This window comes from Molothrus ater, chromosome 3, assembly GCF_012460135.2.
Source record: "Molothrus ater isolate BHLD 08-10-18 breed brown headed cowbird chromosome 3, BPBGC_Mater_1.1, whole genome shotgun sequence".
NCBI lineage: Eukaryota > Metazoa > Chordata > Aves > Passeriformes > Icteridae > Molothrus > Molothrus ater.
This window is the reverse complement of record NC_050480.2, coordinates 38790372-38806769: the sequence shown is the minus strand read 5'-3', so window position 1 is coordinate 38806769 and position 16398 is coordinate 38790372. Positions and strand designations below refer to the sequence as shown.

The 16398-nt window shown below is 44.5% G+C and overlaps 1 protein-coding gene across 4 annotated transcripts in view; it reads left to right on the top strand.

Moving 5' to 3' along the window:
* The window catches only part of PDE10A (phosphodiesterase 10A), a 344241-nt gene that overhangs the window by 162726 nt on the left and 165117 nt on the right, over positions 1-16398 (top strand). Inside the window, exon 1 of one of the 4 annotated variants that reach the window (XM_054514177.1) lies at positions 14491-15616. The exons of 2 other annotated variants lie outside the window; for them this stretch is intronic. In XM_054514177.1, the coding sequence (XP_054370152.1) occupies positions 14752-15616 (865 nt within the window). In that variant the 5' untranslated portion in view covers positions 14491-14751. Of the gene's footprint in view, positions 1-14490; positions 15617-16398 lie in introns of those variants that run through there. One more of the 4 variants, XM_036379647.2, reaches the window with a different exon arrangement.

Genomic DNA, 16398 nt, shown 5'->3' with positions numbered 1-16398 from the left:
GGATCTCCCATCTGAGAGATTGAGTGAGGAGGATGGGCAGGAGAGAGGAATTCCTGTCCTCTGGGGTGGAAGGTGGGCTGCCAGAGGGAGACCTAATTTTGGAGCAGAGTGCTATCCCCAGCCCAGGAGTACCCTTTCTGCCCTCTGAATATGTTTTCTCAGTCCATCCACCCCTGAGAGAGGTTGCTCTACTGGGGGAAGAAGTAATTTTTTTTCTTAATTCTTATTTGAAACCTGATTCAACTTGAGGAACAGAGCAGAAAAAGATGCTATCTAGGTTTAGATGTATCAAGTTGTCCCAAAAATATCTCCCAGTGTGAATATGAAGTGCAGGTTCTCGAACATGAAGATGGGGTCAAGAAAATCTAATATTTCAAGAGATTTTGGGGATCTTTGTATGTCTGCATGCATTAGTCACCTTTAGTTTCATGTTTACACTTTTTTTATTCCAGACAGCTTTAAAATAACTTTGTGTACTTTGGTCATTTTTTTTTCTTATTCATTTGTTTTTGCAAACACATTCATTTAGGAAAAAAAAAATCAAAGGGGGGAAATAACTAAACTTTTTAAAAGGTGGAATATTTTTCCCAGCTGAGCTCAGCTGGCCTTGGTGACCAAAACTGTGTGGTGGTAACACACAGCTCCTTGTCCCTCAGCCATGTATATATTGTTTGCAATAACCACGTCAAGCAAATTGTTGCTTGGGGAATTACCTTTTCAATGAGCGTTGGGGTGATTCAGAGTGCATTCAGTTTTGTGATTCACGGAGCTGCAAGGGAAAACTGATGACTGGGGTGGGGGAAGGAACATGACAGTAAGGCAGAAAATCAGTGGCCAGAAGGCATTTGTGATAGGCACATTTCAGAGTTTCTAATGATAGCAGACAGAGGCATTTGGCTACTGCTACATTTATGCTGCATGCTTTAATCTTTGCTTTCTGACAGTATTTTAGTGTTTTACAAAAATACTATTGCTAACAGATGAAAACTAGTATTTTTAGATTGCTTCCTACTCTTAGGTACTGTTTTATCACACAGAACAAGTTAAACCAACTGTTTCAGCCAGTTACCAGATTGTGAAGGCACTCTGTTCATTGGGCTTTGTTCTGAAGCTATTATTTGTATTCTGTTTTGCCAAACTTCTTCATGTGAAAAGCTCTGGTTAAAATGTGCATCCCTCTTTCCATCATCAATTTTTTTTCAAAGTTAGGGTGGCTAGGAGCATAGAAGAGGCCATTGCAGATAAGCCTGTCTACTGGTCTTGCCCTGCTTTGAGAGAGTCCCTTCTTAGAAAGTTAGGAAGAATCTGCAAGAAATCTCAGTGAAGTCAACTGTGGAACAAACTGTCATGGGAGAGGATTTTTCCTAGTCTCATTCATTGAATTACCAGTCTAAATTCTGAAACTTAGGTGGACTTCTAATTTCAAGCTTAACCTTGTTAGGATGATTTTTAAAATAGCAGGGATTCACACAGCATGGTTACACATTGCATATTCTAAATATTTTTAATCAGTTATATAGTTTTAGCATTTCTGGAGGAGAAGCAAACCTTTTTAATTATTAACTACACTACACAGCTCTGGGTCCTCGAGTTTCTGAAAACAACCAGGCACCATCAAGATGCACAAGTGTTTAGGTATACCTCAGCATTCAGTGTTAATTATTTAGTTAGTTTAGTGTGTGTAGTAGTCATTTGTGCAAACACAGTGTTCACACGGTCCTTAAACACACAAGAACAAAATGTTCCAAGGATTAAACATGGGCTGAAGTGACCTCTCGGCTGAGGATGCTCAGTCAATGCCTGTACCTGGTATATGCAAATCTCTAAAAAAGCCACGATCAATAATATGTACTAATGGAGTTAAAAATACCATTTCATTGGGTTTTTATGGGAAATAGAATGCAAATAATTATGACAGAAGTAAAGAAATTCAGAAAAACTATTTTTCAAGTAAACACAGCGTTTCCCTAACAGCAGGACGTAATTGTTTTGAAGTTACCTGCAAAGTCAGAATGATTCCCACAGTAACTTTAGGTGAGTAGCCTAATCAGCCAAGGAAGAATGAACTTTAAGCAATTTCTCTGGTGTATTAAGTGCAGGATTCTTTCATATAGCATCTGCTCCTTTTGTCCCACATGAGTGTTTTTTTAAAACTATACTTATAAAGAACTGTAATGGACTTGAAAAATGTACCTTGTATCTAAATAGCCAGTGGAGACTCTGTCTACATATTTGGGCAGTTTGGTTTGGTCTCATGCATGGAAAGCCCAATTGTAATTCTGCTTTCCCTGGCTTTCTGAGATATTTCTTTTTGTTTTGTTTTGTTTTCAAACAGGCTTGGAAGGCACATGCTGACGAATCAGCAAAATATGACAGTCTTGTTAGCTTTTAAAGTGATTTTCCATCTGGTAGATTCATCTAATTAGAGTGGTGGGCTTGAAGTTATTTGCTGCTGCTCATTTCGTGCAATTCAAATACCTGCATGGGGATTCCTAGACTACTCCTACATCCTGTGCTCACAGAGAAATGGATCTACTCTTTGTCCCATATAACTATGGCAAATACTCACCTGTAGCATGAGGCTTAAATAACTTCTTGCATTTTTTGCTCTTGGAAGGAAGAGACCCTCATCTCAGCCAGATCCCTGTAAGCTGCGATTGGAGAGGCTTTGAAATGGGAAAAATAAAAGAATTATGAAGAATGAATAAGGCAGTCAAACAAGGGAAGGGCTGGAAGAAAAGGCCAAAAACATGTGGTCTGGCTCTTCTCTTTGACTTCTGTAGAAATAACCCAAACCATTGAAGTCCATGGCTTTATGCTGGCACAAAGCAGAAAAGAACAGGTGCAAGGTTTCAGGCAAAGCAAGGACACAATCTTTCATGTAGGTAAATAAGTGAATTATCATTGTTTGCCTTGAACTTCTCACCAAGAAAGCTGTTTTATGGTTTGGGAAGCAAGAACTTGAAGGGTCTGAATTTCTGATTGCCTGAAACTGCTGCATGGGTGCGGTAAGATTTAAAATAACTACTAGCTAAGTGGCAAAAAACTTCCCCAGAGCTCCAAGATGACTCCACTTACTTTTCCATTACCTTTCACTAAATTTCCCTTCCTTCTGAATTTTAACATGCCATTAACACAGCTGGTTTTTCTTTTTTCTTTTGTACTTCCATACATGAGATTTCTCAATCTTTTTCCTTCCTTCCTACATTTATTCTTGCATTTCCTTAAAATGCTATAGAAAGTTGGGAATGTAGTATACACTGATATCTCTTTTCTAAAAGAGAAGTACCTTTGCTGAAACACAGCTATGCTGATTTTCATGGAAGAGTAGTACTGTGAATTAACTTTTCATTGTTGTTATTCAAAACAAGATTGGTTTCAAAAAGTCTTTGAAAAACTGAATGTGACACAGAGTGTACACAGAAGTAGAAGCTGTAACAAATTCTGCTGGGGTTGGGCTGTTTGTGTCCCAAAAAGGAGTACAGGCCAGTGCCACTGCAGCAGCTGCTGCTGTGTCAGTTATGTTTGTATTGCTGCCTGAAACCCAGCTATTGGAAAAATCTAAGAAAAACTTCAGAAGCACCTCAAATTTTGTGTCAGTCTTTGGCACAGTTCATGTGGATCTAATATTTTCACTTGGCAGAGTAATGCAGTGATCTCATGAAAGCTGTTAATATTAACAATGCACTAATCTCTAGGTGGGAATCTTCCTTCTACATCAGGCCAGGCCAGATATCTGGTTACAAAGAACAAGTTCTCAATTACAAGAAGGTAGGTTTAACTGGGGAGGTAGGGGCTTTTCTACATCTCACTATGAGCAAAAAGTAAACATAGGTTGGTGGGGATTGGGTGGGTTTTTTGTTTTGGTTTGGGGCTTTAATCAAATAACAGGTCAATTGTTGTTGTTTGAAGTTTTTAAATGTCTTATGAGATTAAATTAAGTCATTTATGTACATTGTAACTGAATTCTTGGTAGAGTGGCCTTTCATAGAAGTCTGGCAGTTCATAGAAAAGTGGTTTGATCAAAGAGATGGTTTGATCTCAGTCATGAGGGTGGTTTTGAAAAATTACATTTCCGTTGAATACAAGGGTTTGTTTTAAAAGCCATTCAGTGTCATGTATAGCAAAGAAAAATGGCCATGGGAAGAGAGAAAACAAAGGACAGCAGAAGTTTGTTTTCCTTAAAAAAGCAGGACAGCAGGCACTAAAGACAAGACATACATTGTGATCATGATCTTGGTGGCTGAGACAGCAGGAGGCTTTTTAGGCAGGGCTGGAGTTGTGCTCTTTGGGTGGCTACCCTGCTGGAAGAACTTGTCTGCTTGCCTTCCTGGAAAGGCAGAGCAGGCAGCCAGGTGCCCTCCGGCAGTCTGCGGCTTTCGGGATCTGCTTCCTTTGCCTCTCCCTGAAGCCAGCCCCAGCCTGGACTCTGTCCTCCTACGCGTGATGGAGGAGAGAACAGACAGTGATGTTGCAGGCAGAGGAACAGAGAAGGGGGGACTAGAATACATCTGTGTTATTTTTTCAGTGGTCTTTTTATAACACTTTTTAAAAACTTTCTGCATAACTTCAGGGGGAAAAGAAGCAACTTCTGTGTTTCTTCCTCTGTCAGGCAGCATTAGTGAATAATGCTTCCCTGTTTTGCAGAGCTCTCAGACAATGTCTTGAGTGTCTGTGAAGTCTGCAGGAATATATTGGGTGCTGTAGTCCACCTGAGAATGAAATGTTTATAGCTAAAGGGAAGACAAACGCTCTGTTGGCATAAGGAAGGTTACAAATTGAATTTAGCAAGAACTTGTTTGGGAACTGAACTGGTTTTATATTTTCTTTCCTACATGCAAGTAAGGGTGTGTTAGCAGAGTTTATAGGTTATAAAATTTGAGAGTCCATTTTCTGCACAGAGGGGAACTGGTGCAGACTTCAGTATGATTCAGAGAGCTCTGAAGTCTGTATGACTAGAAGCAGAATGAAACATAGCAGTTCAAAGTGCAATATCATTCACCTAGGGACGAATATGAATGCTCTCTTTGAGCTCATCAGCTGGAAACAACCAAAAGGAAAGAAAGTCCTCATGGCTATGTTCATCACAAAATGACTTGGGCAGCAGTGACACCTCCCACCCACCCAGTACTATGATCATGATGTATCGGGAAAAATGTCTCCAAAAGAACCAGCAAATGTTCAAGCTGTCTATAAAACATAAGCCAGAGCTGTCTGTAACTGTAGTCACCTGCACTGAGGAAAAGTGAATTCCAAGTGGAAGAGGCATAGTGAAGGGCTTGTGAGATGAGACACCAGGAAACAGAACAACTGTTATATGAAAGAACGAAAAGATTGTGCCTTGATTAGTCAAGGAAAATGGTCTGAGAAAAATAATACTATAAAACCAAATGCCAAAAAAGTGGAAGTTATGTTTAAAAAAATTTGCCTGTCCCTTTTTTCCCTACTCCATGTAAAGGTTCTTGTGGCTTCCTTTCCCCTTCATTTAAAGCCCTCCTCTATAGATAATTTACAGTTGCATTAATGTTATCCTGTTATTTTAGAGCTCCATTGGGCTGAAATAGTCAACATATTAACTCCTACCGTTTTCTGAATGAGAAAAATGGTACTCAATTTTGAGTTTGTATTGTGATAAGCATGTGCTGGTAAGCAAGAAAAGCCATTGGCAGCAAAAAGTTTTGCTTTTCCAATAAAATTAATCAGATTTTATTTAGTGAAGGCCCATTCAATCAAACCACAACTTAGGTTAGAGTAACCACAGGTGAAAACCTCACAGAGAGCTTGAGCTAAATGGGAGGTTTGCAGTCTCACAAAGGAATCCTTCCTCCAGAAATAAACCCAGAGTTGCTCCTGCATTAATGGCTTGTTTTGTCTGGATGTCAATCTGTACTGAAGAAAAAAAAAAGTTAATGATAGATAATTATATCTGAGTGTGCATGAGCCATATCAGATGTAGAGATGGTCTGATTGACTTGGGTGTTGGGACTGCTGTGTTATTTACTTTTTCTGCTCTGGGAAAATGGGGGCTTGCCAGAAGCTTTCTCAGTGTACGGAGTCTGAGTTACGGGGTTTGGTGGGAACCACATTGTTGCTTTGCTTTGAAAATAGTTCTACTCAAGGTTCAGCATTTACATCTCTGCAGACTGTATCCAGCAAGAGAGAGCTGAACTGAGGATGCTGTAGAGATCAAGTGGGTTACACTGTGCTTTCCCTTCTGATTTTGTCTTAAAGGTGCAGGACATTAACAGAAAAAAAAAGGAAAAAAAAAAGATAAGTTCAAATAAACTTTTTTTCAAATTTTTTGACCAGATTCTCAGGTCTGTTATTGCTAAATATGACAGCAGTATACAATTCTATATTTATTTTCTAAGTAATAATTAAAAAATCAATATATTTTAAAATCCCTGCCCTGTTTCGCTAGCAGGAATACAAAGATTCCTAGCCTGAACAGGACTCCAATTATACCCATGGAATCCAATTTTACTTTCTTTCTAAGGAGAACACATCAAGAAATTATTTGTGCCTATTTTACTTCTGGACTGCTGGTCTTGTGTTATCATAGGAGTAGGATGTGTCCTATTTGTTCTGCTTGAACTCTGTGGTCAAGTCTCTCAGTTGTTCATTCAGAGGACCCATATCAAGCAGGAGAGATGAAAAACTCCCTGTCTCTGTGGCCAAGCTGATAAGATAATGCTGCTTCATTTCTGCCATCCTAAAGCCTCCTCCATAGGCAGCCCCAGGCTTCTGGTAGAGAACAAGCAGTCTCTGTCCTTCCCCTTCTACTTTAACAGCTAAGCTTTATCTAGAACCATGGCTTGGGAAGAGTCTCCCTCCCCTTTTTAGGACCAGAGCTTTTTGTGGGACCTGCACAGCAGAAGGATGGGAAGATATACTTCTGTTGGAGAAAGACTTTGGAAGCAGTAAAGGGAAATCAGGTGAAGAGCTTGTTGCAGCTGAGAGAACAGAGATGCTGCCAGCTGAGATGTAGATGGGGCAGTGTGGGGACAAACAGTAAACTGGAGAAAAGAATGGATCGTGCATGAGGGAGAGAAAACTATGGGAATAACAGAGCTGCTGGATGATGGCAAAGGAGATAATGGGGAATAAGTAAACAAAGCTATAAAAGCCAATGAATAAAAGTACATGACAATTCTCTTATTTCTAGAGAAGAATTGTACTGGGTCAAATAAGCTGGTCTGCAATGGTCTACGGTTGTGTATGTGAGAGTGCTTGTTCTGGGATAATGGCAGCAATAGCCCAGCCTTCTATGTGGTGGGTTTCACATGCTCATGTTAAAATATTGCCTAAAGAAAATCTATATTGCTAAGTTGATTCTGCAAGTAGAGAAATACTGTCTATGTGAAAAAGACAAAGAGAGGGAGAAAGAAAAAGAGAAAAAAATAGGGGGAGAAGTGGAAAGAGAAGGCAAGAAAAAGATATCAAGTGTGTCCTATGGTGGAATATAAAGAGAGCAGGTGCGTGTTCATAGTGTGTATATGTATGTTGCTGTAAAGAAATAAGTTGGTTTGAATTACTTGGTCCCTAAGGTTAGGTTGGGATGGAGAAAAGTTGCTTAGATAATAAACATTACTCAATTTTATTAGCTCAGTTGTGTTGAATGAATGCATGCTACAGCAGTCTGAGACCCCATGTGGGACAGCTATGTTTGTACAACAAACTTGAAGAGTTCAAGCTTTCATTTTCAAAGTCAAGCTTTTTAGTTTTCAGGACTGCAAAAGTATGTTTCTATATAGAAACAGGTCATGGTTTTGAACCCAAATTTTCTAGAAAACACATTAAATAATCTGTGGTTGCTAGAGGTATGCATTTCTTTGCACTTTTTGTCTCATCGAGGTGTTAACCCTGAAAGCTAATGACTGCATTTCGCGCTCAGCAACCACATTTTCAGGTCTGACTTTTTTAACAGAAAGGCAGTAGTAAAAGTCCTGTTCCTCATAGAGGGTAGCTTGGTAGTCAGTGCAACTGAAGGAAGGAGGAATTCAAATGAAAAGAGTGAAGCATTCTAAAAAAGCACTTATTTCCCTCGAGCAATGATTAGACATCACAACAAGGTGCTTGTATTTAACATGAAGTTGTTTCGCTTGTATGTTTGTAGGTAATTCTAAAGGTTGGACTCAGTCTCTGTTTTGGTTTTGTTTTTTTTTTTTTTTTTTGTACCTGCTGTTAATATCAAAGAGGAATCAGCTGTAGGTTTAGGCTAGAACAAAATTACACACTTAAACTCAGAGCTGAGATTGCTAATTGCATCAAAGAATTTGCCAGTGGGACTTTTCATGAACTGTTCAAAACATGTTGGGGAAAAGTCTACTTCTTTTTACTGGTTTCAAAACTTGGGAAAATGAAGAAAGGGGTTGCAAGAGAGAGTTACAGGGAAAGATGGAATCCCTGTTGTGACAATAGCAGCGTATACTCTGTGCTATGTGCTAGCAAGATGCCACAGAACTCATGATGAATGAGTACAAAATAAGTCAGTATTAACCTTTGCTTTTGGATTTTTGTTAAATCTATTCTTTAGTTTATGTAAAGAATAGAATTTTTATGTTCCAGTTGAGTACAGGATAGAAGTAACTTATTTGTCTGTAATGGATAGCAAATTGTAACAAATTTCTATCATAAATTAACTCTAGATTTCGTTATGAAAACAGAAAGGTAGAACTACAAAAATCCTGATAACAAAAATCCTGTTTATTTTTCTTGCAATAAAAATGGCTCTTCCAACAGTACTAGGTAACAACAATGCTGTTGCCTACCATGCTAACTACTACATCCTTTGCTGTTTGTGTTTCATTACTGCTTCAGAGGCCTTGGTCCCAGGCCATGATCCTGTTCTGCTGGACAGGATTCAAAAGATGGCTTTTGTATCAAAAAGCATATAGTCTTTATGCTGCTTTGGGTTTATAATAAAGCATCTCCATAAAGAAAGCTACTACTGGAGTTTTACCCTCTTTAAAGGGCGGTTTTTCTGGACAAGTGTCCCCTATTTTAATAACAGTAACTTAAATGCAAGCAGCCATTTTGCTCTCTGAAAACCCTCTAAATAAAACCAATAAATATCTGTTCTTTGTTCTGCATGGGGAAGCACAAAATGCTAGATGGCTTCATAAGGCTTTGTTTGGCTTCTTTCATAGTCTTTTATAGGAAACAAATCTGAGTACAGTTATTGTAAATGTTTCCCTCTGTATATTGACACTAGCTTTTTTCTTCCATTTTAAAATTAATCTTATTTTTTTTTTAATTTCAATGTAATGTTTAGTAATGTGTCTACTGGAAAGTTTTGTGATTAAAAATGTTCTACCTTTGCACATGAAGTATCTCCTTTCCATAAGAAATTGTAGTTTTTCCCTGGAAAATAATGCTAAAAACTTCTTATAGTTTTGTGTGTTTCTAAGAGGAAGTAAAAAAATTGGCAGGAAATGGTCTTCACAGCTTTATTAATGTACCCACTATCATACATCACACAGCATAGCACTTCTAGACAAACTTTTGTCATATATAGTTCCAGCCACAGAACCTTTCAGCTGTGTTGAAAGCTGAGCAGAAAGCGCAATGGCATAGCAGAGCTGAACGAAATACTGAGAGAAAACTAGATATTTATCTACTTTTTTTATTATTATTTTTCTGGATGTCAGTTATCTCTGAACAGACCTGGACTTCTTAAAAAATAGGGTTTTTTTATTTTCTGAAAGAATTGTCATTCACTTTCCATCTCACAGTATTTCTTCTGCACCTGGACTAGGTAATTCCCCAGAATATTTTCAAGATGGCTGCTAGCACATGTTTGCCTGTTGCCAACTCTTGCAGTAATATCCAGGTGGAAGAGGTTGCTTGGATGAGTGTTTGTGGGAATCAAAGAAAATGGCTGATACATGCCCTTTAAACAAACTTACTCCTTGCGTGAGTGTGGTGTTTGAGAATTGCCCTTTGTAAGAACAAACTCTTCTGAAGTAAGAGATTCTATAAATTACTCCTAAGATTTTAGGAAACAATGTCTTTTCTAGAGGTTTCTAATTTTTGATAGCAATTCAGTGTCTTGGTGGCAATTACTATGTTCTGTAAGATCATTTACAGGAAAATCCCTGGGGGAAAAAGAAAAACCAAACCAAAACCAAAAGAATTATTTTTATCAACTTGCTCAGAACTTTTGTATAAATATTTTTACTTGTATTTACTCAGCCTCAGAGCTTGGGTTTTAGGTGCATTTATCCTTTTGTTGCCCCTGCCCCACTTTTCCAGCAGGTTGCCTCCTCTCTATTTCATTGTGGCTGCTTCTGTCTCACCCACATTGAGGTGTTTGGTTTTGTCAGCTCCTCTACTGCTGTCATCCTAATTTTTATAAACTCCCTTTCCCCATATTCTGTCCTATTTCTTCTTTTTTTTTTTTTTTTCCAAGGAATTGGTCATACACGGTAGAATGGACTCAGGTATAAAGATGAGATAAGAGGATTTACCAGACAAAAGAGTGGGACCAGATAAAAGATAAGTCACTGTCATTCTTAAAATGGAGCCAACAGAACTGGGAAAGAACAGGTTTTTTGTTTAAGCTGTATTTAACACCAAAAAAACCTTTGTTATAACTTTGTTTTTTCCCCACATTGTTTTTTCTTCAAGTATGTTGGCTAATATTGCCAAATTATTGCCAAACAGACTTATTTGCTGCTTTCAAACCAGGCCTATGTTTGTAAGTACAATGCACCTGATGGCTTCAGTGACCTCCTGATGGCTTTAGTGTGCTGTGACTTCTGAATTCCCATGAAATCACATTTATCCATGTAAATACAACTAAAATCCTTTGCTCATGGTTGCACTGACACAGGGCATTTGTACCTGAACCCTTTCACCTGGCTCAAGGGAATGCACCAAAGTATTTTAACTTGCATTTTGTTGTGCTTCTGCATTTTTAAAATCCTTTTTTCTTCAAGGGGAGAGGATGTGTGGGGGGCTGACATAGTGAATCTCACTGTTTCCTATTGGAGTGGGTGAGACTTCTCTGGTAAATGACGTGAGTATACAGTTAGTACCACAGTGGGATCAGTGACATCACTGCTCCGTGGCAATGGAAATGTTGATGCTGGCTGAACAATGAAAACCCAGACTGACACTGACGTGCAAATGTGATTCACCACTAATTTATCCCCAGGTATTGAGATGGCCATGAGATAACTTGTCTGCAAGTCTGTATAATTTACAAATATAAACGTAGAGAGCTTGAAAAATAATTTTCACTGTCATCTAACTTTTTTCTGTGATTGCTTTTGCTTGCCCAGCCAAGAAGCAGGTGATCAATCAGGTATGAATTGCTAATGGCTAATGAATAGTAATCAGATTAATAGTTTGTAAACAACTCTTAACCTGAAAACTGTTTTTCTAGAATATCTGATGATTTTTTCCAAATCAAAATGTATTTTGCCCGTTTGATGAACACACAGATACGTATTTATACATGCACAATTGATATGCCTCGTATACAATGATATATGATATCCTCGGATACACAGATATCCACTCTGAGATAGTGATATTTGAACAACTGCAGTTTGGATGAACAGCAATTGAGGAATTTAGCATAGATTAGCATAGTTAAACAAGATTTCTACAATTATAAATTGACAATGTAAAGTATCAGTAATTTACTCTTTTAATTGACAGAAACATTTCTTACTAATCTGTCTAAAGGACCTACTTTAATTTTTTCAGGTGACTGGCTCTTGCTTTTTGTCAGTCGTTTCAATCTGGTTAGCTCTTTCAATTTAAACATTTTAGTATAAGAGTTTTTCTAATAAGAAATTGTTAATTGCTAAACAAACAGGCTGCAATAACAAATCACTATTCGCTGAAATTTTGTTTCCATTGATAAAACTTTCTCTCGGAGAATTTAAATATTCACTGAATCTCTAGTCCTTGTGCAGCAGTTTTCAGGGAAAAGCTCTCTGTGTAGTGGTTGGACTTAAGGAAATAAAAGAATCTCACACAAATAGACATATGAAAAAGAAGTTATTAAACTATTTTGGTAAAGGCAAATGTCTTAAGAGAAAGTGGATCACAAAACAGATTCAGTTTTCTGCATTTTAGTTCAGGATTTTTAGGCAACAGGTTTTAAGAACCATGCAGACAGAAACAGTTTAGTAAAACCTGAGCTTTCTTGGTTTGTTTTGTGGGTTTTTTTTGTTTAATTAGATTCTCTAGTCTGTTTTTGCATTCTAAACCTTTTTTTTAAACTCTGTGGATTGTTTCTCACTATTGCTGAACATTTAGCTGGCGGGAGAGGCACTTGAATTTGAGAGCGTTGCTATTTTCAGAAGAATATATTTTTCAGCGTTACAGATTGATCCATAAAGACTCTGGCTGTAACAGGAGTTGGTGTGTTTTCTAGCATTAAAAGAAGTCCTGAAATGATAAATATAAAACACTTGAACGATTTAAAATAAAACCCAAAAGCGTAGGTTTACACTGTTTTCGAAGCAGGAGTCGAAATTCGAAAGAGCGAGCCTAATTTGAACGGAAGTAGGAAGACTGCAGTAGTTGGATGAGGATTCCCGCGGACACCTGGACCCGGTAATGCAGCACCTGGAGTGGCGGCGGACGGCGTTGGAGGTCTGATCTCCGGCAAGGTAGAGGAGCAAAACAGAATCTCCCGCTTTTCGGGTGCCCTGCTGGCAGCGGCACCACAAACATCTTTTCCGCCAATATCTGCAACGGTGGCGGCGGTGCCCGCTCCATCCCCGCCGCGGAGCAGCGCCCGCACTGCCTGCGCGGGGACCCCTCCGCGCCTCAACAAAATCTGCTGCCAGCGGCACGGCGGCGGCCCCGCCTGGGTGGGCACCAGCGCGGCGGCCGCTTCTCCTCCCGCTGGCGGCGGGGAGCGCCGCGGGGATGCGTCGTGCACCTGGGGAGAGCGGTTCCCTCCGCCCCGTCCAGGTGGCTGCGGGGCAGGAGCGCCGGGCGCGCTGTCGTGCCGCGGCGGGGTGGCACTGCGCCGGGCTCCAGTCCCTCGCAGCCGGGCCCCAGAGGTGCCCCCGCGCTGGCGGTCGGCACCGCGGGTGCCCCGAGGGAGTTCCTGCCTGCCTGGCGCTCGGGCAGCCCGCGCTGAGCCCCCGCCGCGGGCCGGGCACGCCCCGACGGCTGCCGCCGGGCGAGGGGAGGCGACGGCCGGGCACCGCAGCCCCCGCCCGGTGAGCGCCGCCGTTCGGGGTGAGGGCAGGGGCGCCAAGCAAGGGCTGCACCGCCTGCCCGGGTGATGAACGGTGATGGCCGGTTCCCGGCGCTGACAGTGCTGGGCGCACGGCTGTCACGGCAGGGGAGCTCGGCGGCGGGGAGCCCGAAGCCCGGGGGCTCCGGACCTGCCGACGGGCGGCGCGGGGCATCGGCTCTACGACGGCCGCGGTCCCGCTCGGCCCGGCCCGACGGGAGCGCTCGGCAGGGCTGAGGGGAGCCCCATAGCGAATTGGCGATGCTGGCCACCCTTTCCTGCTGCTGGAGATGAATTCCCAGTGCGCTCGGCCCTCTCCTCCCGCCTCTCGGCAGCTGACGGGCAGGGTAGAGAGAATTTAGGGCGAAAACGAAATACAGACGGCGGTGGCTTTGAGCGCGGTCATCGGCCCCGCTCCAACCCCAGCCCGCCTTTGGGCTTCCCTTGGCCGGGCGTTCGGCCGGCGGCTGCCCCGCTGAGGGCCGCCGTAGCGCGGACCGCCGAGGCACCGGGACGGGCGGGCTGCGGCCAGGATGTGGGGGGAGGCGGCGGGGAGGGACCCCGAGTGCCCAGGGACCCCAGCGCGGGGTCGAGGTGGCGGCTGGCCAGCGCGACAGGCCCCACTAGCCCGCGACAGTGCCAGTGCTTGCGGAGCAAGGCCGGTGTCAGCCCCGGGACCACACTGCACCTGAGAGCAGGATCCGGGGCAGCCTCCGGGGAGCCGGAGGGCTGGGGTTGAGGGGTGGGTGGCTGTCAGTGTGCCAAGTGGTGGGAAAGGGAGACGGGAGCCAAAGCAGACACGTGTGATGCTGAGCGTCGGGGAGGGTCTGCGCATCTTCGCGTGGAAATGGTGTTGGATGCCCCACAGAAACGGAGGGGCAGCTCTCGGGTGTCTCCAGCCCAGGATTAGCAGGGTGTCCGCCTTTTGATCTCAGCAGCTGGAATTGTGTGTTTAAAATAATGACACCGCATAGGGAGGATCTTTTCCTCGTGTTTCTCCCCGCTTTCCCTTTAGGTAACCGCTGTGCTGTAGCTCCTGTGTGCGCGCCTAGCAGTGAGAGGAAGGGAGGGAGGGAGCCTGGGAAGCGCTGGCTCCGCCAGTGGGCGTTTTCTGGCGGCCGGGGCCGGTGTGGAAGCGGCACTGCAGTCACTGTATCTGCCTCTTTGCAGGCGAGCGCGCACATACGGGGCAATATTTGCCTCGCTCGAAGAAAATACAGATTGTTGCTGTTTTCTTGCTTTGAATGCGAGGTGGGAGCATGGGGAAAAGCGGACTTTAAAGGGGATTGAAACCGCTTGGCGGTCAATAGCGCCCTGTCCCCCCTGGCCTAAAGGGGGAACGGAAATGTGAGGATTTTATGAGGGCGGGGAGCCGGGGTGCGGAGGAAATACTGCCCGCGAGTTGCCGGAGGGAACACAGGACGGATCCGCGGTTGCCCCTTGTTTGGCTCCGTCCCTTTTCGGCTTCTCCTTTCGCTTTACTCCCGTATCTCTGCTAGACGTCCTGCCTTAAACTACCGCGAAAGGGAGGGAAGAGCGGAAGCATGTCCAACCCGGAGAAGCGGATCTTATCCCGCCCCTCGGCCCCCCTAGCTGCAGCACCCGGGGAAAAGCCCGGCTCCGGCAGCCGCCCGCTCCACTCCCATGGCCAGAGCGGTGGAGGTGGAGGCAGCGGCGGGTCTCCTCCTCCTCCCCCCGCTCCTGGAGGCGACTCGGCTGCCTGCAGCTCCCTCTCTCTCCTCCTAACAACCACCACCAGCAGCAGGAGCCGCGCTACAGGCACAGCCTCCTCCGCCGTCTCCGCCAGCATCGTCTCTAGAGCGGCAGCGGCTCCTTTCCTCGTTCCAATCCCCTCCTTCTCCTACGCTTCTCCATCTTCTTTTTATTTCTTGCCGCCGCCTCCTCGTTTCCCCTCCTCATTTTCCTTTAACCTCACAAGTCTCCAAGGGAGGGAAGGAGGAGGAGAGGCAGCGAGAGCGGCAGGAGGAGGAGGTGGAGGAGGAGGAGGAGGAAGAGATGTTGGCGGAGCAGCAGCAGCAGCTCACTTGATCGCCCATCCAGGCGGCAGCGGCAGGAGGAGACTCTTCTGTTCTTCCTCCATCCAGGGCTTGCTGCTCCGTTCCGCAGCCGGCGGCCCACGGCAGCACCACTCCCGGCTCCTCTTCTGCCCAGCCGCCTCTCGCCCGTGGTCCTGCAATTCCCTCGGTGCTGCAGCAGCAGCAGCAGCCCGCGGCGACGGGATCCGAGGAGGCGACGGCCCCGGCGGGAGCAGGACTCCTAGGCGGCAGCAGCGGCAGAGAGGCGCCTTCTTCTCCTTCTCGTCTCCCCTGCTCCTAGGGCCAGACATGGAAGATGGATCTAATTCTGCAAGCTGCTTTAGGAGGTTTACGGACTGTTTCTTGAATACAAGTAGGTACCGGAGCGCTGTGCCCGGCGGCGGGTCGCGCGTGTCTCGGGGGAAGGCGAAGGGCTGTGTCCGAGGCTGGGTGCATGCCTTGTGGAAAGGGCATTTCTTTGTGAGTGGGGGGGAGGCGAGGACACAAAGGGGCCGTATACGTGGGGCGTGCGTGGACGCATGGAGGAGCGGCCGGGTGTGTATTGAGGATGCACGGACAAAGGGGATGCTGGATGTAATTGAGTGCTCTTTGTGGGAGCTGGCTGGTAACGCCTCGAGGATTTCGGCATCATTCCGGTATCAGACAACTCTACGTGTATGTATGTCAGCCTTTTGCCTGGTACATGCTTAATTTGCTCAGGAATGACACGTAGAGGAATGGAGACTGTCCCCCCTACTTACTTGAACAGGCAGAAAGGAAGCATTATGGTATCGGCAATTGACAGAAAAGCGGCAGCGGAGGACCGAAAAGGGTGAAATGGATCGCTTCTTTCTGCATCCCCTGTCAGATCTGCCACGCGCGTTCACATTCCATATTTCTGATTCGGCTTTGGTACCGGGTGCCGCCTTCCCCTGGCCGTGGCTCGTTGTAAGGCGGGCCGGGAGCCCGAGAGGAAACATGTGCTCCTTGCTACGAGGGGCTGGCGCTGGAACGGGGATAGTGACCGGCTGCCGGGAAGGGCGGAATAAAGTGGCGATTGAGGCGCTCCACAAAGCGTTCCCCGCAGCCAGCCGTTCCCGAGCCTCGCCGGCTCCCACCGAGCCCGAAGGCGGGGGAAAGGCGCGGGGCCGCGGT